At 44.0% G+C, this 23,744-nt stretch overlaps 1 protein-coding gene across 2 annotated transcripts in view; it reads left to right on the top strand.

The window, feature by feature from the left end:
• The first annotated feature begins 2,226 nt into the window (after window positions 1-2,226).
• EXD3 (exonuclease 3'-5' domain containing 3) overlaps window positions 2,227-23,744 on the top strand; it is a 232,960-nt gene continuing 211,442 nt past the window's right edge. For both annotated transcript variants that reach the window (XM_088527996.1, XM_088527995.1), the window contains exon 1: window positions 2,227-2,345. In XM_088527996.1, the coding sequence (XP_088384122.1) occupies window positions 2,309-2,345 (37 nt within the window). In that variant the 5' untranslated portion in view covers window positions 2,227-2,308. The remainder of the gene's footprint in view (window positions 2,346-23,744) is intronic.

The raw sequence follows: 23,744 nt of genomic DNA, 5'->3' as shown, positions 1-23,744 counted from the left end.
AAATTAGCAGATATAAAGATGAGAACAGCCTTTCTAATGAAGAACAGTTGAACTACTTTTAGTGTTAATTCCTAAGTTACTCTACTATGGTGTGAAAAAAGGCAGTGTTCCCCATTGGGGCAAGGAAAATGGAGCAATCTGTGACACCAAAGGTAGCAGAACAGAAATGCCAAGCTCCAAAACAGTGGCACGTGAGATTAATACTGGTGCTTTGCCTGTTTGTGGGTGTTTCTTCAGGGGCTAGTGGGTCAGCAGAGCCGTTACGTGCAGCTGTGGTGTAAAGCAATGGCAGAGGGTGGCATTCAGCTCACTGAACACAGATGCCATCGCATGAGGTAGTCACCAAGATTTGCAGGAGAGTCAGCATTAAAGTATAGGGGCCAGAGACATGTGCTTCAGGTCAACTCCCTAGAGGTGCCTTTTTCTCTTCCCTGTTTTGGGGATACAGTCCTCTCTGCAGCCCATCTAAGAAGCTTCTGGTGGGATCTGGAAGTGACCTTGGAGCTTTCATGAGCTAAGGGAGGGTACAGTTGTGGGGAGCAGCAGTTGAGGTGTCTGTGTGCTGTGGATGATGGCGGCCCGCAGACCACGCTCCCCTGTGGAGGTCACTGGGCCTTCCAGTGGGGCTGGTGTCTCCAGAGGGCCTTTCTGGCTGCGCTGGTGGGCTCGGCCGGCCCTCGGCCGTGCGACGTGCCCGAAGGCGGAGCACGACTTGCTCCAGGCTACTCCGAGGCTGCTTTGCGGTGGCAGACAGGCGTATCCGAGGTGTCAGGCAAAGGCGGCCCTAGATCGACGAATCCGAGCCCAGGGGCTTCATGGCTGAGGGTTTGGGTTCTGTTCCTGTGTCCCTCAGAAGCCCGTCCCTGTGGAGCTTCTATACAATAACATTGAGGCTGCAAAAGGAATCTCGTCCGAGTTCTGGGAAGCTGCCCAAACGCGAGGCTGCGGCAGTGACTGCGGCAGGGGCCTCGGGGGATGCAACCTGAACACCGTTGCTTGCAAGGGAGGAAATTCTTCTCCTTTGCCCAACTACTGAACAGAGCCAAATTCCTCTGAGTCCCGGGCCACGAACTTGCTGTTTCAGTGGCTTTTTGTTCTTCAACTTATCATAGCTGAATTACAACCCTTTGTACTTTCTCGAGACTAATGGGATAAATGGTGTTTCGCTTAAATATTTGTTCCACTTTTGGTGCCCCTCATCGTGCCCCTCCTGCATCTTTGTTTTTCTTCCCTTAAAGAAGATACTGCTTGTGTGATATGTTGAGGTTAATTCCGACCTACTAGATCATACTTGGGCTACTTGCGGTCATCAGCTTCAAGTTTGTTGCTGCTGAAGATGCTGTCCCTTTTCAGTGTCCTTCTCAAGACTGTGTATACATAACGCTAAACCTGGGAGATGTTTTCCAAGTTGAGTCATGTGTTGAAGAGCATGTGGCCACATCCAGATGCCTTGTTGGCTCCATACGATGTCCTGTTTGGTGCTTTTCCTGACATTGCTAACAGTGGCAAGACCCAACACGGTGTATCTGATGTGTGACTTCAGTGTGTTGGACAGTGACTCAAATCACTTGTTGTTTTCCCCAGTACATTTGTATTTTTCTAAGCATTTGTGTTCTACCAGCACACTCAGTGTGAGTACTCTCGAGGGGGAATTTCCTTCCTGATAAACAATTCTGCAATGTGATTCAGCAGGAAGGATGTTGTGGTTTAATGCACTGGATTGGGATTTGCGAGACCTGGAGTATGTTCCCAACTCTACCACGGTCAAGATGGGATGAGTAGAAGGATGAGCAAACAAAGAGAAGGAGCTGTTTAACTGTGGCAAAAATGTGGATTGTTTGTCTGCTTTGGAGGTTGCATAGGTTTGCTCTTAGGTTTTGCTATTCAGGTTAATAAACAGCTTTAAAGAATCCTGCATGTTCATTTAAGATCTGACAGTTAATCTTGCATTATTGCAGAAAGTCAGATGTAGTTTTAACAACATAGAATGACTTGCGTGAGGTGTCAAGTACCATTTCTCAGTGTTTCTTGGTTGACTTGATTCAGCAAGTCACCATATAGTCTTCAACTTGCATGTAGCCTGCATCATTTCTGTGCAACATTATATGTTTACACAGTTCACGTACTATCTTGTTTAGACACCAGCACCTGATAAACATACACATGGTATTTTCTTTGTCACACCAGATAAAGTTCCTATAGTGCATTAGTAACTGTGGGTTTTTTTTGTCCTTTTCAGCTTTGTCTGCTGACCTTGAGCTGTAGACCATTAAGCTCAGCATCCTGACTTGGTGCCATCCTAGAGAGGATGAATCAGGAAAGCAAATCAAGTGATCAGCCTGGTGGTGAGTTTTTTGCTTGTTCAGATATTCATGCATCTGTTTGTTCAGTGTTTTTGCTTTTCATTCATTTTCCTAGCTTCTACTGGAGAATAAGTCACAATAGAGCAAAAGCTATGAAATCTTTGATAAGTGGGATGCCGTGAAGGTGACACTGCCTTTTAGGTTTCCAAGAACCACATCTAGATATCAGAATTCTTAGAATTACATTCCAGACTGAAAATGTTTATAATTGTTTTTTATAATTTCCTACCTACTCAAAAGAGCATATGATTCTTATTATGGTGTATTTCACAATTCATTCAGATTTTATCTGTGGGTTTTCCCCCGTCATTAGTCGCTTTACCCTATAAAAAGACTTGGGGAAAATGCACACACATACCATTGTCGTGTTTTGTCCCATGAAGTTTGTGTCAGGGTTCTTGGGGTGGAGATTGAATGGACAGGAATTTATTACTTATTCTGGCTCAGTCATGCCAAAATTTTCCTCTCTTCCTTCCCCATCTTTGGTTATTGGCATTCAGGAACACCCATTATTTCTGGCAGTTTCTGCAAGGGAGAAAAGCCTGAGGGAGGTGTAATCCAGGCATAATGCCGAGCAGCTCCCAGGCTCTTGCTCTGCTGTGCGCTTTCCTGGATGCGGGAAGGGGCCTTGTTCTTCCCTCCTGGTTTATGGGTGAGGTTGCCTCGTCCAATTCCTTTTCTAGGATTAGAGGCTGCTATGAGAGCTGTCTGCTCAATTTTCATTTATTTATTTTATTGTCAAGAGTCATGAGAGTTCCTCTGTTTTTCAGACTCGGTTGGGCAAACTCCTCCAGGCTGTCTGCTGGAGGGTCTTGTTACACTATCAGATTGCTGGGATAGCAAGGAAAGCAAGGAGTCCTCATAGACACCAGCCCTGTGCCCTTCTCCCTTGCTATCACAATCCATATGGTTGTAGATAGAGCAGGATGGCAAATTTGGGACTCTACATACCTTCTATCCTGCTGTGACCCCTGGGTTTGAATCTGGGAGCTCAAGAATGGGAAACTGTAGGAAAATTCTTGTGGTAGCATGGAAGAGAAAGGTATCGTGTTATTTTCCACACTGTCCAGCTGACCACAGTGTTGAGGAGACAGAATTTCCAGTCTTTAATACTCTGCACGTGTGTTTATTCCTGTGACCGCATGGGGATTACCTGGCAGGATGTCATGCGGATTTGCGAATCATCAACAAAAGGACTCAGAGGCAGGGGCTTCAAAGAAGAGATTTGAGACTTGAAAAGTCTCTAGCACAAACCATCCTGGATGCTCATGAGAAATGTGTGGATTGGATGGCCACAATACTCACAAATTTGCTTATTGCAACGTTATTTTTGTAGAGATGTTAAATATTGTACCTTGAGTTTAAATCCACTCTCTGAGAAGCAGACGGTAGATTCAACCTGTCAAGAAGGATGCATTTCCAACATACTGCTGCTATGGATTTCACATCTTCCTCTGAAGTGCTTAGTACCACTTACTCTTGAAGGGAAGGCACTGGATGAGACGGGTCTGATCCTCTGCAGATTTATGTCTTGGCTGAAGGTAGTTCTTCAAATTTGGATCTGCGTTCACTTTCCAGCACCAGCTTCTGTAGCTACCTAATAAGTTTTAGATTTAGCTTGTTTCATTACTCAATCGTTGTTACTGTTGTTACTGCTGTAACTATAGTTAGAGAGGAAGGATATTATAATCTTGTGGAAGATTAAAATATTGTTACTGTAATCCAGCTGGAAGGGTAGCATTTTTCTCAGGGTAAGAGACAGCCACGTCTTTTCCCATTCTGTCCTCCCCTTGTATAAAGGAAGGAAGTGCTGGCAAGGGCTTCCTCAGCTTCCTGTCGACTTCGGAGCATATTTCCAGACACAATCTTCTCCCCCATCCATCACCCAGTCCGGCCAAACAATCACTGCAGCACAACGGGAAAAACACACGTCTCACATAAACACTTTGGAAGTAGCAGGAACCCGAACCGCTGGAATTTGTGCTCAATCCAGTTTGATCATTAAGCTCTGACAACAGGTTCCTGTGGATTTTCTCCTCTCCCCTTTCTAATCGAACATCTCAATTCTCAATAATTAAAATTCTCATTTAAAAGAACCTTTAAAAAAAGGTGCTTAGGGAAAATCTCTGCTCCTAATTGCAGAAAGATAAAAAGTCTGCTGTAAAGAGGTCATGAGCAGTTGCTGGGGCACTTCTCAGGACTGCTGTATTACATAGCAAAAAATGGCTTGTTACACAGCAAAATATGGCAGAATATAGAGAGTCCAACTTGAGGAAGAAACTACTTTTTAATGACTGAAGCTTGATTTTTATTTATTTTTTCTTTATACTTCTGGCCTGAATGATCTGTGTGCAAGTCTGAACACCTAGCTTAGTCTAAGAGAGGGGGCTTGGTGCTCTGTACTGTCTTTTCAGGGTTTTCTTGAATTTTTGAACTCATCCCATGGTTCTTTGGACTGATATGCTCCAAAATGACTTCCTAGATTGCATTCACACCAGTATTGGGACAGGCTCGTGTAAGGGAATGGACGAAGGAGGACTGGAAGACTATCAGCAAGTGAGCCTGTCCTCCTTGCTTCAGTTTGACAGATTATAGGCCGGGTTGAACTGTGGTCCACACAGCACCTCTGGGTTAGCGAGGCATAACAGCTTGTAGCGTAGTGTGGAGTTAAAGCACCTCTAAGATTCCTGTTTGGATCATGGGAGGTTTGGGGTAGAGTTCAGTTAAGAATCCAGGATAATGGTGACTTTAAAATTTATCGTACAGTTTCAGCAGTTCATTGGTGTATGGAAATTGCATGCTGTGGAATTGGGCTTTTTCTAAACAGACGCTCCGTGGTTGCTCCAGCCCTTTTCTCTGGCTGGTCTCCCTGAAGAGGGCTGCTGTCATTAGCTTGTGCTTTGTGGCTGCCTTTGTAGTGTGTCTAGTGTATTGTCAGTCAAAATAATATTTACTTAAGGCTACATTTTGGCTGAATTAGGATTAAACTTGAATATGGGAGTAAGTGCTGGAAGCAGAGCGTGTCTAATTCAGTGGCATGATTTTCAGCCTAGAGCTGTAGAGGTAATTGGTGAAGACTGCTCAGCAGCAAGTTGCATGCGGCTGAAATCCGGCCCCTCGCACCTCTTACGTGTGCTGGCTACGTGGCTGTAATATTCAGTGCAATATTCAGCATGTAACTCTTGATAGGTTGAATGTCCAGAAAAGTCCACATTTCAGTGCCACTTCTGTGCTGTTTTAACCCTTTGTGCTTTACTTTGGCTTGTAGTGGGGTGCTTGTGGGCAGTTAGCCTTTAAATGCCATCAAAATATTCTGGGGGACAGAAGTGACATCTTATTTAAGGTCTTTACTGAATTCGGTTCTGTAGGATCTTCGTACAAAATCTGAAAGTACTTTTGAAATAGTAATTATTTTTAAATCCACCAAAAGTGTGGATGAGTAATACTGAGTTAAAAAGAACAGAAGCTAAAAGGGCCTGAGGGGGAGGGGGCAATGATGAATACAGTAGTAATAGCTGTCATGTCAAAAAAAAAAAAAAAAAAAAAAAGCCCAAAAAGCAAAAGAACCTTTTTTTTGAACTACCAAAGAAGTGTTGAGGTATTTGTTTCCCTACATGGGAAAATGGCCTGAAACAGCTGTGTGGGTGGAGTGGTCCATTCCCTCAGCACCAACATCCCAAATAGTAACTGGCCTGAAATGTAGAAGCTGAATCACTCAAAAATGGAGGTACAACCATGTGCCCCTCCATGAGGGCAAGGGCTGAGATAACTAGGAAAGAAAAATCCTTGGGGTGATGCTTGTGAGTGGATGCTATTGTGCTGAAATAGCAGGAACTTTGAAAGAAAAGAGCAAAACTCGACCCCCTTATTTCATGTCATGCCTTAGACCCGAAGTCCCCAGACAGTTTGTGGCATCTGACAGTCTCGTTTCCCTGTTTTGTGAAAATATCAGCCTTCCTCTTTGCGAAGCTGCTTGGCTGTACGTGAGAAAGCGCTCGGATAAACACTATGCAAACTTGCTTCATTTCCTTATACAAGATAATTCATTGCGGGATTGCTCACCCCGGCTGTTCTGTTCCGAGGAAGACCCCACCACAGTGGGTACGGGGTGCAATTCTGCTCTGTTCCTGAATACCCTGATTGCTTTTATTTATTTTACTCATTGAATTATGTGCTGCAAAAGCAATGGGTTAAAAGAAAACAAGACAGTGCTGTAATTTGTTGACAGTGTCCCTTTTAAATGCGAGAGTGCCAGCTTGAAACCAATGCACGCGTTCTTGCTGAGCAATGTCAGGAACGCGGGGCAGCAGTAACATGATCAGATTTGCTCAAACCGCTGAGCCAAAGCGCGGCTGCGTTCTGAGAAACTGCGAGCGATGGAGAGGTTTGTTTCAAGGGACTGGGAATTGTCAATCCTTGTAGCTGCCCAGATGCCAAGGGACAACAGAGACCTGTGAGCCCCATCTGACTTGTGCTAACGGCTGTCACGGTTCGTGGCTCGAAGGAGGACAAGCCGATTTAGTCCTAGTTAAGAAACAAACAAAAAAAAATCATTAGGACCTCGTAAGTCTTTGAGAAGGCAAAGAAACAGGCGTGTGAGGCTAAATGCTGCTTGCCTGTGTGACATGCTAGGTGACGAGAACTGTATTTGGCTTAAAGATCCAACCAAAGGCATAAACTGATCAATAGCAAAGAAGTTCTGCATGAACTGCCTCCTGGTCTCTATGTTATTCCTTGCAAAAAGAGCTAAGCTTTTAGAGCTGTTTCTTCTTTCTCTTGTTTCCTTCTTTTTCTCGTTCTTTCATATAAATCTAGTGGATTGCAGAGGATCCAGGTAAATCCACCTCCTCCAAACAACCTTCACAAACTCTAAGCAATCCAGATAGCAAACTTGGGTGGAGAAACATCCTGCAGCACCAAACAAGTGTTCATCTGGCTCCATGCAGCAGAGGTTGGTTAGCAGGGAGAAAAAATCGGAGATGAAATCAGTATATCCTACAGCCCAGTGCCACGTTACTGACCTTCGGTGCCTGTTATCAATGGAGGTCCTGATAACTCTCCTGATGTTAACGCTCCTCACAGTCCTGATGGGATTAGTGTTTTTGTGCGGTCTCCTTTATCTGGCTCCATGGCCCTTGTCTACTAGCTAGGCTGCTTCAGTTCCAGCCTAAGAAGCACACACAGGGTGATGCAGGAGCCCGGGGAATTATCTGCCGATCCTCCCACCCCAAGGTGTCTACCCCTAAAGAAAAGGGTTTGGGCGTAAAAATACCCTGTCCATTGGTGTGTGGGCAGGGAGGAGCGGTCCTGCCGCTGCGGGGGTTCATTTGTGCTTTGGTGGGAAGCACAGGGCAGCGGGAATGCCCCGCTCGGAGGCGAAAGAAGTGCTGTGGATGTGACTGTGCACTCCTTTAAATTGAACTATTTTGCAAGCACTTCCTTCCTGCATTTCTCAGAAGGAGGGAGGGGGGTGTGTGTGTGCAAAGAATGTTTGACTGCCTTTGACGGAGGAGGAAAACTGAAGAAAACAAGAGATGCAATCCTAACGACTGACCTTTTACTTGAGCTTGGTGATGTTTTTTAGCAGCAGAGCCTCCAGGGAGTAACTGCATCCTCCTTGCTATTGTGCTGCCTGCCCAGAAAGGGGGCTAAAGTTCAGCTTTTATGATGTTCTCACTCTGGGCTTGTGGGAAAAAGGCCACATTCCCTTTCTTAGGTCATACGAGTGCAAGAGATGACAGAGCCCTACAGTCTAACCCCAGGGCATCGGGCCAGTGGGGAGTGAGACGGGATCATCGGCATGGTAAATGTGCAGCCGGCTCTTTCTCCTTACGGAGAGTCACAGCAGGTGGGAGGGTAATTTACATTGTTAAATTAAAAAAAGCCCTGATTTATTTTATGTTGGTGTGTTATTGTTTCATAAAAGCACATGGGTTGCCATTACTCATAATAGACTCTTGCACTTTATTGTTGAATTATCCTTTTCCCCTTTAGTCGACAGTTACTGGAAATGAATGTGAGCCACGGAGACAAAAACAAGGGGCAAGTAAGCTGAAAGCACAAACCTAAACTCCTCCCTAAGCAACCACTGTTTTGTAGGGAGCCTTCCACAGATTTGAGGGCTTGAGGTTATTGCTGTTCACATAGTACTTCTTGTCCATCAAATCGTCCATGTTCTGCTTGCCACGCAGTGGGGGTGAGGGGCTAGGGAGCCATCAGCCCCTTTGCTGAGTGTGTCAGGCAAGACTTCCCACCTCGCAGGTGCTCACTGGGGTCTTCTGCAGCCTCAGGGCATGCTGCTGTTGCCCAGCTGCTTTAGTAGCTTCTAGGATGATGCAGAGATCTCCTTTCTGTTGAGATTTCCTTCAGTTTCATTGCTTCAGTGTCCTTTGGTAAATACTGAACTAGCACTTGAGTGGCGTGACTCTGGCCTTGGAAAGACGGTTGTGCTACTGCAGGAGCTGAGCAGAGTTTGAGGGAGGGGAGGACAGTCAACAGGCTGTTGTATCTTAAACAAACAAAAAGGTACAGGAGTACTGTTTTTCAAATGTACTGTTAGAAAATGTAGATGACCCTCAGTCTGTGCATTTGCATCATTCCAGCGTGTTCGCAGCTCCTGATTGAGATGACAGTGCAGACACTGATTTTCATGTGAACAGCTTTAAAGGCTGTGGAAAAGCCACTGTCCCTGCCTATGGAAATACTGTTGTTTTCCAGGAAATGTCATTTTACAGAATCGAAGGCTTTGCCTCAGTGAATCGTTCATATCTCCTTATACCAGTGCATTTAATTTTGCCTAATTTGTGGAGATGTCTCCTTTTATTTTCACATTGATGCTCTTTGATCTTAACTTTCAGATGCTGGGAGGGGCAGGAAAGAATTTCTCCAGAATTGTTTGTTTGTTTGTTTCCCTTTGGAAAAAAAAAAAGAGAGAGAGAGAATATTTATTATCTGTTCTCATTCTTCAGTGTCTTAACTCAGAAAATAACTATGTGAAGCAGTTTCCAGCCCTTGCTGCAAGAAGGACCCGCAGAGCAGACGCTGGTAACTCAGCAGAGCAAACGCTGCCGCAGTTCAGAGCTGTCGCCATCGCAGCGAGGCTCTGCCTGGGAATTCTTTAAGCGTCCTAGACACAATTAAAAGAATTTCTCAGCAAGGAGAGAGCAAGCTGGGGACTCTCCAGCAGATGTAATCACTCAAGGAAAACTTTGTTTGGCTTGGCCGAGTCCTGCCTTCGGTCTCTGCTCTTTCATCCCGCCGCCAGGCTCTGTCTCTCGGTCTTTCTCAGCGTCGCTCTCTGTCTTTTGTCTCTGTCTGTCCTCCCTTCTCCCTTCTGCCCCGTGGTCCCCCGGAGTCGGAACAAAACGGCATTAACCTGCTGATGTCCAAGAGGAGCCCCAAGCCAAACGGGAAGAGGGAACCCTTTGGCTGTCGGAAGAGTTCGTGGTCACTCTGCTTCCTAGAATTAGAGGCTGGGAGTTGATCTGTCTGCCAGCCAAGCCAGCGGCAGGACGAGGTTTCCATTTTGTTCCTTTGATACTGCCTGAAGTACGTGCACCAAATGAGAAAACAGACTTTGCATAAAAAACAACTAGAAATCCGCTTTCTCCTCCAGCTGCGCTGTGCTCTGCGGCCCCTGTGACGCACATGCTTCTCCTGCAAGGAGCAAAGCTGGGCTGGTTCCTCCCTGAAGGAACTGGGAGGCCAGGCCCACGCCATGCACCACGGATTAGCCGTCCAGTTCCTGCCTGCGTTGGGTTTTGGCAGCTGGGATCACAGCAGAGCGGAGCGGCAGGAGTCCAGGGGGGCAGGAGGGGATTGCATGGACGCAGAGTGGCTCTGGGCGCTGCGCGTGGGGGCGTTCACAGTCCCCGCAGCTCCTGCCGCCTCAGTTGGGCCTCAGCGAGGAGTGAGAGCTGGATGCCCAGAGCTGCTGCTACCAGCTAGGAGAAGGTGACAGGAAGCTACCAAAATACAGATCCACAGTGACGTGGACAGGAGGGAGATGCCGACCAAGCATGTGCTCCCGCATCTTTGATAGGTCTGTTGAGAGACCTTGGAAAGCAGCTTCACTCTAAGGACCTCTCCCTTTGCTTGAAATTGGAGCATTTTTCTTCCTTCTAAAAAAGCTGGAAGGACTGTCAGGGCTTAAATCGAAAGGATAGGTCTGTGCTACAGTAACCTATAGCCTGAGGTACAACTCTTGGAGGAAACCAACACCTGCTCAATAGGAAAAATACAAACGCGGAGGGCTGTTTTCCTCTAAGTAGTATACACTGTTTCCAGATATATGTGGTAGCGCTTTCATTAAAGGATTCAATGATCCTTTTGCATTGCTTGGCCAAGGAGACCCGTGCAGACTTCCTCATGTATTCATTTTAATACTTCCCAGAGGTCCAAAGCCAACTTCTTTGCTTTAAAACCAGCTGCGAGTGATTATAACTCATAAAAGCTATCGGGAGCTCTGGGTGGTGGATGCTCTAGAGAGCACCAGGGTCGAGCGTAGCCCTCGGGCACATCTCATGCTGTGTACAGCACAGGAGGCCCGGGGGGTTTGGGTCTCCATCCCTCGCGATTATATTGTGTTCTCCTTCAAGTCTAGGATCATGGAATCACAGAATCACTATGGTTGGAAAAGCTTCCCTCTTTCCTGATGTATCCTTCTTTTTGAATCCTCCACTATTCCCACTGCTCCTGCAAGACAGCAGCTCGCACTGATTTTTTCCAAGCTGTTTTTATTTTTTTTTCTAATGTACCCATCTCTACGTGTCCCTTGCATATGGGGAGTCTGTTCCCCTTTTCCTACATTAAGAAGAGCGATGTATTCTACCAAATGAGACATCCTACTGAAATGAATGAAATGTTTGGAGGCAGCAACACCTTATAAACTAGGAAAACTTCCTTAATTTTAATCCAAAAGCAAAATGCTATATCTCGCCCTCTGAAGACTCTTCCTGTTGGTATTCATGGCTCATGCAGCAGCTTTGCAACAGTTTCATGCGGGTTAGCAGGGAAAGGATCTTTCCGTGCATAAATTTAATCACATCCAGCAGTTCACCATTTGGTCTCTTTTTTTTTTATTATTTTTTTTTTATTTTTCCACAGAAGTTCTATAACGTGTTGTTACTTAAATCGTATACTTTTAGAAATGTCAGTGAGCTTGCTTATCTTGTTCGCTCAGATAAACACCTCTCGGCATCCTGTTTTTCTTATGTCATACGAACAGGAAAAAAGCGATTGTTTGAGATGTGCGTCAGTCAGAATTGTAACCAGGCAGTCACGTTGCCCTCCCCGTTTGCCATAGAAACCAGCAAAATCTCTTCAAATCTGTTGGTGCTGTGATGACAGGTAGCCTTTCTTCTATGCTCAGCTTCCCAAGAGCTGTAACCAAGCAAGTTATATAGTAGAATGCCTCACATTTTATACACTATATTTATATATGTGGTTTTTATTTTATCTAAGGTAAATGGGTGCGCCTATGAATTTTATAACTAAGTACTGCAGCTTTTATCTTGAGCAGCTGTGATACTCCTGTTTCTTTCACAAACCTATTACTAGAAATGCTGAAAAAATCGTTGAGTTGTGCAGTCTGAAAGACTGAAAGTTTTTCCTGAGCCTGCTATATAGCTATATAGCTATAGCATCTATAACTTATTGTAGAGAATATTTTTTCTGAGCCAACCAGCTATGAAAAAGCAGTTGGCCATTTTGTAATCACTGAATGGTGACCTGAAGCTGCAAAAACAATTTTTATTATTAAAAAAACCCTCCAAATGTATGTGGAAAGAACATCAGAAGGGGATCCACAAATCATCTCATTCCAGGTGAGATGTAGCCCTAAGCCCGATGAGAAAGCTTTGCTGGACCTTCATTGGCTTTCCTCACAACGTGCCAGCATGTAACAGAAAGATATTCTACTCTCCTTCATCAAAATGAGGTTTGGATTCTCTTTTGAGTATTTTATTGAGGTTATTTATTAGCACAACTTCGTAAAAAGCTAATATAAGCTATAAGGTAAAATTTTCATTAATTTAAACCAGGATTAAGTGGACATAGAACTGTTTTGCTTTTTTTTAAAGAATAATTTTATCCATAGGTGTTTTTTTTTTTCCCCAAAGAGATATTCTATTTAAAGTTTTGCTAAAACCAGTTGGCTGGATGAGATTAATTTACACTGATGTTTTCAGCTGAAGATCTGACCTTTTGTGCTAGAGTAGTGAAAATGAACCATATGCTCCAGCGGTGTGTTTGAACATGGATTTAACCAGAAAGCTTCAATACTTTGCTAACATCAGCTCTTGACAGGCAAAAGCACTATTTCAATTCCTATTTTCAAAAACAATTCACATTTTAGGTACTTTTAAAGCTAAGCTTCCTTGAAACAGATAACATCGTTAGTGCTCTAGGACAGCAAAAAAAGTGAGTTTCTTCTGTAGAGAAGTAGTTAATTTAATGATTCCGAAATGCCAGCATAAAAGCTGAGCATTCTTCAGGATTGAGTTGTCTTTCTCAGGTGTAACCTGCCCATTTCTTGGGACTATCCCTCTAAGCAGAACATATCGTATCATTGATACTAAATACCTGCATCATCTTTACAAGTTCTGAACTGTTCACTTTTTTCACTACAAATGAAAGGGTGAATTACTATTAATTTATGAGTGAGTCATCAAATCTTGTTGGTTTTCCCAGGGAAAATTTGGGTAAAAAAGGTTGGGAACAGGTGGTCCCTTGGATGTTAAGGGGAAGTGTCTTTATGGGAGTTGCTTTGTCTGAACCTCCTAAGCCATCCAGTGTCATTACAGCAGCTACCTCTTGGGTAACATCAGATATAGTTGGGTGCACTTTAAGTGAGGGTGTTTTATACTTTTTTTTTTTTTAACTGGGAATGTTTTTAGGTTGTTTATCTTGCATGGCCTGTGCGTTTGCCATTCACTTCTTTAAGAACAAGAATTTGAGGAGATGAATTCCAGACTATGAGTCATCATTCACTCTCCTGTACCAGAAAAAAGAAAAAAAGAAAAAAAAAGTACCTTTTTAGTTAACGTTAACCATTGCAACCTGTTCTGCACGTGTCCTGGGAGGACTGGGCTGCTGCTAGACCCAGGTGCCAGGAGCGTAGCTGGACCCAGTGCCTGCAGCCAGTAACGTGACTGCTCTCGTGTCCGTGCTGTGGCACAAGGCACTGCTGAGTTGGGAAGGATTGAGGAGTCATTGGCTGCTTCAAAAATTAGTGAAATGAAGGTTGCAGTTTGGAAATCCTTTTCTAAACATAAGGACAGCTGGACTACAAAGTCCATAAAATGATTTTTGCCTAGAGCAAAAATGCAGTGAATTGAAGTGAGGAATGTTACGTTCCGTCTGCCCTTTCCTGAAGGACTTTCTCCCTGCAGAAAGCATTCAGGGTCCAGGATGCGGAATCCCATGGAAAATGCAATTTTCATCATTCAAGCAGCTAGAGATGCAGAAATAGAAAGCTTCTGAGATGGGAAAAATTGGGTTCCATTGGTGTGTTTTACCTAGGTGCTATGGAAATCTGCAGAGCTTTTGATCCAGCAAAGGGCCTGGTTATGTGTTCATGCCAGCGAAGTTCACCAGTCAGGGCATATCCACGTGTCCCGAAACAAGAGATTTTGGCCCCGGTTTGGTATCAGCTGTACCTCTTAACTGGATGTAACTGAGGAACTGATGGAAAAAAACGAGAGATGACTTTTAAAAAAGCATGAAACCAAATTTACTGTTTTAAAAGGTCGATAGACTTTAAAACATGTACTAGGACCTTTTACTGTTGATAGTTTGTTTTACTGAGCTGCTAGGAGAGACAGTTAAAAGTTATTAGTTCTAGGAACTGGGGATTTCCACAGAAGTCTGGAGAGGAGGGGAAGGAAACTAATGATGTTCTTGACCAGTGACTAGCAGAAAATTACTGGAATATCTAAGAAGTTGCCCTTTTTACCCTAGACAGTATCAGTTTGCTTGATTTACCTCCCTCCAACCCCCTCAAGGGTTTATGGATTTGACAGGAAAAAATGTTGGCTTTCCAAAACATTTACTTTCCTTGGGTTTTAATTTCCATGAAACAGTGTGTAACCTAATATAGGGACATTGGCTTATGTGCTGGCGTTATGAGAGGTCTCCTCTGATCTCAGATTAGTGGGGTTGATGAGGTGCAATAAGGCAGAGCACCAAATGCTTCCAGCAATTAGATGAGATAAACGCACGGAGTTTAATGAGTGCTCCCGGGGGGACAATGACTGGCTCTTCACCCTTCCGTCCTCAGCAGAGGCATTTTGTAGGAAAAGGAAAATATTCCTGTGTATCATTGGCAAAAATGTATGATGGCTAAAACGAGCGAAAGTAACTTTGCTGAATGTTGGAGAGAGAAAGTATTTTAGGAAGAAAGCGTTGTTTTTACTGAAATGGACTTGAGGACTCAAGCGCTGTGATTCGAGCAGGGCAGAGGTCCACCCAGCTCCATGTTTCCTCTTCACTCATGGTGAATGTTCATGGAGGGTATTAAAAATCAACAGGGAAATGCAGAGCCACCTTCTCTCCAGCGTGTACCCAGTTTCCCTCGTTTAGAAAGTCTGTGTCTTTCCATCAGGGACTTTGCTGTCATCTCCGTGTTTAATGGCCCTTGAGGTTGAGATCTTGTCGCTTTTGTGAAGGGTGTCACTCCCTCACTTGCCATTCGCAGGACCTCATGTTGGTTTGGGAGGATTTGGGGTTTTTTGGACGGGGGCAGCCTTTACTTCAGGTGTGCACTAAGTTGGTGAGAAAATGTGAGTACTTCCTGGTGTGACATGGGCAGGAGAAGAAGGTGCTGACTGGGAGTAACAAGGTGTATGTGCGTGCAGGGTGAAGCCGCATTGAACCTGCTTGCCTTAAACTGAGATTTTTGGTAAGTAAACTGCCTTTCCCTTCATAGATTTCAAACAAAAAGCAAACAAACAAAACGAATAAAATAAGAGGAAAATATTATTGGCTCTTCCGCCCAGAGAGAAGCAAACCTTTTGTTTTAATGGGAGTGCATTTTGTCTGATCTGTGTTTTTGGAGGTTAACAAAAAAAAAAAAAAAGAATTTTAGCCATTATGGAAACAAAACCCATGGTTATTTGTAAGGATTGTTTTATAAGAAGCATATGTGCGCTGTATTATTCTTTCGCTTGAAGTGTGGGGATTGTTTGCAGTTGGGAGGCTGCCTTAGAAGAATGTGAACTTCTGACTCACTGAGAAATAGAGCGTGTATTTGCAAAATTGTGAGGTTTCCTATAATATTTTCATAACTTGAATTTCTCAGAATGGAAGGGATATGTTTTGCCATTAGTAAAAGAATGACTTTTACTACCATTGAGAAAGAAAGAATTCTTTTTCTAGAAGTACTTGCTTTGCTTTCAAAAGTGCTATGTTTTTTAAAGCATCTCACTTCATATATACATATATATGAAGATCACTTTATATATGTGTGTCTGTGTGTGTGTGTATATATATATTTTTCAATTTCTTGCCTTTGCAACTCATTCTCTGCTGTTTCTATTTTGTCTCTAAGTTTTGACTTTTCCATTACTCATGAGCTATTTAGCAATGTTAGAACAAATTCTAGCAGAATATCTTGATGTCCAGAAGAGATGGATTCAGTTAATGACCTCTGAGGTACTCCAGCATTACTTCAAAAAAATCAGAGGAGGAACATGAAATCAATCATTGCATGGGTTAGTTGGGTGCTTTGGGACAAACTTCCTAGAAATATATAAAAAAAAGAAAATAAAAGTAGTGTGACCCCTGTGATATTGTACTGCATGTTACCGCATACATACAGTATATGAAAATCAATATAGTGTAGGTGTGGGCAACCCATCCCTCCCTATCTTACCTCCAAGTTACGTAATTACGTTATCTAGCTGATTTTATTGAATCAGGTGACACAAGAACACAAGCCTCTACATGCCAACTCCCTTTCTGCCCCAAATCAAGCAGAATTATTGCTGTGGAGTAGAAGCAAACGTTTCATGAGCAGGGCTGGGTTTGGTACAAGAAGACGACTGGGGTGAGGGGAATTGTTGTAGGACAACCTGACCTGGTTTCAGTTCAGCTAGGCCATGATCCAAGCTGTAAATGGCCTGTGCCCTTCGAAATAGACCCTGGCCCACGTTGCAGTAGGGAGCTTGGTGGCACCAGCACCTTTCAGTTATATGCTCAACAGCAATGTCCTCTGCTGGTTGTAGAGGACAGCTTGGAAGACCCAATCCATGGGCCACGGCTGGAGAGACCCTCACCTGCGGCAGGTGGGAGATGACAGTTGCCCAGTGGGAAGCAACAGGAAGGGAATGGGGCTAGGAGAAATTTTGAGAGCAGTCACATCTGGTGACAAGCTGGGAAATAACTGAGGATTCTCGCTGCTGAAATGAGCTGATGCTGCTAATCAGGTGATTACTCCCCAGGAACCTACACGGTTTTGTTGTTTTTCTCCTGGCTGAAGTAGAGGGTATCCTAATGCAGAAGATGACTCTGAACGCATGATTGAGGACTTGGAGGAGCAAGTAATGGATGCTCTTCCTTCAGTGGGATATGGATTCGCAGACCTCCCAACAGGTGAAATGGTTAATGTTAAAATTACAGGGGAGGTGGGTGGTGTGTGGAGGGGCCTAGGACTGCAGTGACTGGGTAGTTCCTCTCCTTTGACATCTGCAACAGCCTTCAAAAGCCCCATGGATTCAAAAGTTGTAACTAAAATTGGAAACTGAGCCAAGGGCTGAAGTGGGCCAGACATACCTGATGGAGAAGGACCCTTGCTGTACTGTTACTTCATTTCTGCCTTGGTTGAATCCAGTTAAACCAACATAGTTAGGCATTAAAAAGCATACTTGTCTTTTGCGAGAGACAAATTTAAGGAATAGCAAGCAGGCCTGGTGAGTGAGCTTTGGAGCTCTGAAAATTATGCTGAAAGAAAAGCAGCTTTTTGCTTTGGCAGTCAAATAGTTGTGTGACATCTGATCCTGCTGTAGCTTTTGCACTGGAGAGTTCAGTGGCGGGATGTGATTCCCACGCGCATCGCTCCGTCTCCTCGGGCTCTGCCCGGCTGCACGCGGACACTGCTGCAGCTGCAGGCTCCACCTGGGGAGCAGCAACGCCAGGGCACGCGCAGACACGGTGCAAATCTCAGTGCGCTCCGTGGAGATGCGGGTGAATCACCACGTGCTTAGCCCTTAGTCACAGCGTTCTTGGAAATGAAGTGCTGATATTCCTGGAAAAATCAGTTCCTCCTAAGACACAGAGATGAGAAAGTGTCCAAGAGTCATCCATGCCCCTCCTTGGTGCAGGTACATCCTGAAATAGGAACAGACTTTTGATCGGACAAATTGCATCCAGCAGCCTGTTTTTTCCCTCTCTTAAGCATGAAGAAAGTCGCTGGGGTCTAGCTTGGGGCAGATGCTACATTTATGTGCCTGGATGCCACTTCATGTTACTGTCTTGTAAAGTTTAGGATAATTTGGAAATTCTCTTTTAAAGTTATCTAATAATATGACGAACCCTTTAATTCCACATATTCCATGCAACTGCTGTATTTTGTGCTGTAGAGTAATCCGGGCTCAGCAGGAAGCCTCACTGGTGCTGAGCCATCTCTTTTCCTCTTTCTTCTCTGAAACACTGCAAATAAATTACTCCTCCTTCCACTTAAAAGTGCACAATCTACCACTCTTCAGTGCTGATTCTCATTTAAAAGGAACCCACAGGAGTGGAGAACGGTACAGTGGAAGTTTGTCCTTGTCGTGCTGTTCTTGGAATGGGAGCAATACTCCCCCCAAAAATCAATGTCTTCTAAACCAGCGGATTCTGTAATGACAAAGTGCCCAAGAAAGCTCCCTTGCTTCAGGTGAACTGCCAAGTTGGAGTAGAAGGTGACCTGGAGATGGTTGATGGGAAGTTGTCTCTGCTGCCTCCGTGACGGTGGCTCTTGTTGGAGCTGGGGACACCAGGGTACCATGTGCTTGAATGGTGGTCTAGAGAGAAGAGCTTTATGCCATCCTCACTGTCAGTCTTTCAATCTATCCTGTAAAATCTGACTCCAAAAGCCTTGAGAAACAGCCTTTCCTCCCCCTGGGTGGGGAAGAGAAATTTGCAAAATAAAAATTTCCAGATGTCGTTTTCAGGAAGGCTTTTCTACCTGTCCTTAGGGTTCCCAGAGGGCATTTTCTGCATGGAGCCATGCTTGCTTTGCACTCCCCAAGAGTATATGTGTTGAGATTTAGTTTTGGAAGAAGTCTGGTGGGCATTGGGCCCCCAGATGCTTCACCAGCACCCACAGACATTCATTGAAGCATGAAGGATCCGGGTCGGCCCTGCAGCTGTGGCTCATAAATGGTTCCAGACCTCTGTGAAGCAACATCTGTGCTGTGGGCATGGCTGCGTGGAGGGAATGCAGGCAAACGTGCCGTGCTAGGGTAGGCACTGCCCTTCCTTCGGTCCTGATCTTGGTAGCTCGGTTTATCTGCAGTTTGGAGCCACCTTGCTTGCTTCTTGGGTTGTTTAGGTTTTCATTCCTTATTCGGGAGACTCCATACCAGGCAAAACATTTTTTTTTTTCTGCTCATCCCTAGTTATAACTTAATTGCTAAAGTGCTGTGTCTATTCAGCAAAGCTCTTTGCAACTTTTGTATTCAAAAAAGTGGCTGCCTTAGCTGTACTCTTGTATCGGCACAAATGCAAAATAAGCAGAGACTGCTTTTCATTGTGGATAAAATGGGGAACATGATCTTTGGCACTGTTTGGGAAAGTATAGGCAAATTATGGCTATCCCATTAAGCGTCATTTAGAACACATGTTCTGAATAGGGAGTGCAGAATTGGATAAGTAACAGGAGATGGAACCGTAATAATGAGAAACCCTGTCCTTGGTGTTGTAGCTTTCAAGTCCTGCTCTGCTTGCTATCAGGAAACCGAGCTCTGTCCAGGTCTGCCCACTTCTGTGGCACCATCATCTTACCTGCAAAAAAGTGAGGAATCCATCTCAGATCTGTTTTGACAGGTGATTATGAATTCCAGTATGCGTATGGTATCTTTATTCACACCTCTCCTTATTCAGCATGTTAGTTATCTTCCCCCACGCTCTGGAATAAATCCAAATGAAAAGAGATTCTAAAAAAAGCTTCCTACAAAGCAGAAGGTAAAAGGCACTCCCATGCTCTACTGTCTAATACCTGTATACTGATATATACATTTTCTGAAGTCTTGCTGCTTATTTTAAAATATCATGGCAGTGAATATAGCATTTCTTTTTTATCCTGAATCAATCCACTTCCTCTTACTGAGTTTTTTTGTAAAATTACAAGCCAGAGTTTCATGATGCATACTGTGCAGTGCAATTCCTGTGTATACTGAGATTGTTCTTCTGTATTTTAATGTAATTTTACTTGTATTACATGCATTTATTGTAGGGTTGTAGGTTGTAGTGTTTAAGGTATCTGAACCCTACGGAAAGTCTCTGCTTAATCTTGGATCCGCCCGGTGTCCTGCTTGGTGGGTTTCAGATGGAATGAGGGCATTTGAAAAGGCAGAGCTCGGGGTGGAGCCGTCTGTGCTTGGAACAGGAGTTTGGCTGCTGAGTAGCTCTTCTCCCTGCCACCTTCAGGTATATTTATAGCAAAGCACAAATCACAGATTAGTTGAGGTTCCCAGGGACCTCTGAAGATCCTCCAGTGCAACCCCTGCTCCGTCAGGGTGAGCTCGAGCTGCTTGGCCTGCAGTAGGTTGCCTGTATATTTTAGTTCTTAAGTGCAAAGGCGCCGTGGATGTGGTGATGTTGAAAATGACAGGGAGCCTTATGTTCCTTTCAGAAACGAATAAACAAGCTTAAATGCTCATTCAGTTTAACAGCAATTTTCACAGAGAACAGTTTAAAAAAAATAGTTAAAATGCCATGATTCATTCCTGGGTGGCTTGTACCTATTGCTTATTTCTCTTTATATATTAGGTTAAATATTTCACTAATCCTGTTAATGTGCAAGGCAGAGGTATAAGCTGTCTTTGCCTAAAGAAGACTTTTCATTTTCATTCTTGACCTTTTCCATCCTTGAATTTCAAGTGTACTTGACAACCACCAGTTGATGTGGTGCTGTATTGCACTCGCACCATCTTCTGTTTTCACTTCTGTGACTTTAAATTAGTTGACCATAATTCTTCCAGGTCTCAGGCTATGGAACGTTCAATGGCTTTTGACACAAACAGAAAGTGTTGAGAGATTTTTTTTCTTTTATTGGTAAACTCCTTGGGGGTTGGATGTCTCGTGTTCCCTGTGCGAGACACGTGAGTGGCCCCAGTCAGTGACTTTCTCCTGCCAGAGGATTCCAGCAGCATGGATGAATCATGCAGGAGGATTTTACAAGGATGCAGTATCCAGACCAGTGCTTTACCTCACCAGCCTTTTACTTCCCTGCTTTTATTGTGATCACAGCACGTAGGTTTTGAGTGCTCCATGTACAAAGGAAGAGCAAGAACGAACAAGGCAAAGTTTATGGCTTTCCTCAAAGACGCTTTTCTAACTCAAAAATATAAGTCTTGTGGTTTATATGGTTTTGAAATGTAACCACAGATATTGTAAACTGGAAAAGATTTCATTTACCATCTTCCCCACTTTTGTTGCCAGATTCAGGGTGGGGAAAATTTACTTTCGTACTTAAAAATGTGGAAAGAAACATGTTACTGTCAAAATTTTTAGAACAAGAACAGATTTGGAGAAACTCCTTGCCTTTGCAGAGTGAGTGCAGAGATGTCTCTCTCTGAGATGTCTGGGTGCTATAATCATATTTTGGAGAAGCTTTTATGGTCTGCAGCCTCCTCCTTTTGGATCTGTGAGGGAAGGGACAGATCAGTATGAGACTCAGCACGTTCTCCTTGAGCTTGGTCTGGGAGCTGAGGCTTCTTGGGCTTTCAGGCTTGGAGCTGCCCATGATTCTGCTGCTCTTCAGGGATGCATAGCCGAGAGCGGAGGGATGGCATCTGCCACGCTGGACTTTTGCTCTACTTCCTATGGCCTCACGCTTGTTTTGTTTGTTCAGGTCAGGCAGACTTTGAATGACCCTTTTGGTAATAGTTGGGTATCTCTCTCATGGGAGAGCCACAGAATTTGATTCTTCTTTAAAATACAGGTTCTGCCTGTTCTTTACATGTGGAATGAGAAAGAATTTTTCTGGTTTTCACGTCTGCACGTATTCTGTAGCCCTTCAGGACGTGCAGCAGCAAGTGATTGCTGTTTCTTACTCTTACTGCTGTGACTGGAGACTGTTCCAGGACCTTCTCATTCTGTTATGTAGAACCTGTCTTCTGATTTGAGCCTAGATGAAGTTGTGCTTCAGTTTGGACTGCTTGGTTTGCAGACTCTTTGCTTTGTGCTTTCATCTCTTGCATTTCTTCCCATCTTCCTCTGACGTTGAGCAATTGTCTGCTGAATGTAGGATTCCTTCTGGAAGGCTTGGAAAGTCCTTGGAAGGTCTTGTCCCTTCTCCTTGGGCATCCTGGCATTAGGTTCCTGCCACTTCTTGATTCTGGCTCTGGTGTGGGTGAGCAGGCTCCCAGCCGATACTGGGAACTCTAGTTGTGAGTGCAGTTTTCCTGCTGCAAACAGTAACTTATTTCTTAGGGGTGGCAGGAAGCCCAAGGAGGGACCAGTTGTCCAAAGTGGTTCTGGCTGAGGAAGAACAGATGAATTCTTGTTTCTCTTAGTAGACAAAGAGAGGTCAAACTTCACATTTCTTCTTTTTTTTTTTTTTTTTTTTTTTTAGGTGGAAAGTAGCTAGATAAACTAGCTTGAGACCCCTGCAAACTTCAGCAGGCTTTTCCATTGGGGTAGGGCAAGGCAAAAGAATAATGTTGCTTTGTACTCTCATTTATGTCTTGCCCTAAGAGTAGTTACTCTAGCTACCGGGTATTTTAGTTTAAGCTGTTGACCGCATTTCAAGGCTTAGGCTTTGCAAGATGAAGAAGGGGCTGAAACTGCTGCTGACACTAATGTGAAACAGTCACTACTTCAGCATTTTCTCTTCATTTTGTCCTTGTTGCGGAGAATTAAGGGCTTTGTTTCCTCTTCGACATAGATTGAAGAGAGCAAAGCAAGTTGCATTTTCTTCAGGCCCTCCCAGAGGATGCTGCCTCATCATGTTCCATCTTGGCTGTCTTTTACCCACCCCTCAGTTACCTGATTTTGGGGAGCAAGGAGGAAAGGAAGGTGTTTTATGTCTTCCTGTGCTTGCACAGGACCATGCTCACAGCACATTGAGCCATGTAAAATGAACTGGAGAGCCAGTTTCTGGGCTTCTGTATATTGAAATAACGGTGAGATTATTTTTCAGTTCGATAGGAAAAATATCACCTAAGCAAGCATCTTGTGTTGTTGCTGCAAGGTTGAAAAAAACTCAAGAAGTTGAATTATTGGCTGTATCTTGAGTTGAAACGCTGCTTTCCTAGCAGCTCTCATTTCCTGGCTTCCAGGCTGTTTGCTGCATGAATTACAGTGCCAACGTGCAGTGTATTTATTTACATGCTGGGTTGCATTCTGCTGCTTTTTCTTCCCTGCGTGTGTATAAATTTATTTGGGAGTCAGGCCAAGAGTATGTATGCACACGCACACACACGCACGCACACAGGCTGAATTTGACTGGTCGTTGTTAATTTTGTGGGGAATGGGGATCTGCTTTTTTAAATTATTATTATTATTATTATTTTCTTGTAAAAAGAGAATTTCATCTTTCCAAGGGGAGCCTCTAGCTGGGAGCCTCTCAGCCGCTAGCTGAGAACAGCCCGTTCTGAAGTGAGATAGAGTAATACATGAGATATCACCTGCTTAGGAAGTGCAGAGGGCCAAAGGCAATTCAGAAGCAGTTTCTCTTTCTGGTTAACACATTTCTTTTGGCTTTATGAAGATGTAACAGGAGATGCAGAGAATGCAGGAGGGCTCTTTTTCGAGGATTCATCCAGATTTTTTTCTTAACTCAGTCTTCATGTTCAAACTGTTCATGCCACAGATTTCCACTCAAAATATCTTAAGAAATTTTAAGTAAATGATTATGAATTAAGTAGAGCCAGATAAGTAACAACCTTACTGCTTTTAAAAATATAATATGTCGAGACATTTGTTTCAGAAATACTCTTTTGGTGAATTGGCTTGGGGAATAATAGCAGATACAAAATAGCAGTGTGTAAGATTTCAATTAAGCAGGCAAAAGAAAGAATAAATTCCAAATAACCATCCTGAAATAGTTTGTTGTTGCTATTTTTTATGCTTGACTCTAATCACGGCAACCTCTAGTCTTTCCTTTCACATATGCGACCAGGGCTCCCGACCTGACAGCCAGGGCTCTGCGAATCTGCCTGCTCCCGGCTTCCAGCCGCA

This window comes from Tinamus guttatus, unplaced genomic scaffold (genome assembly GCF_059628265.1).
Source record: "Tinamus guttatus ecotype Peru unplaced genomic scaffold, ASM5962826v1 Tinamus_guttatus_pri_ptg000297l, whole genome shotgun sequence".
NCBI classification, from domain to species: domain Eukaryota; kingdom Metazoa; phylum Chordata; class Aves; order Tinamiformes; family Tinamidae; genus Tinamus; species Tinamus guttatus.
The sequence above is the reverse complement of the archived record's forward strand: the minus strand, read 5'-3'. Positions and strand labels throughout refer to the sequence as shown.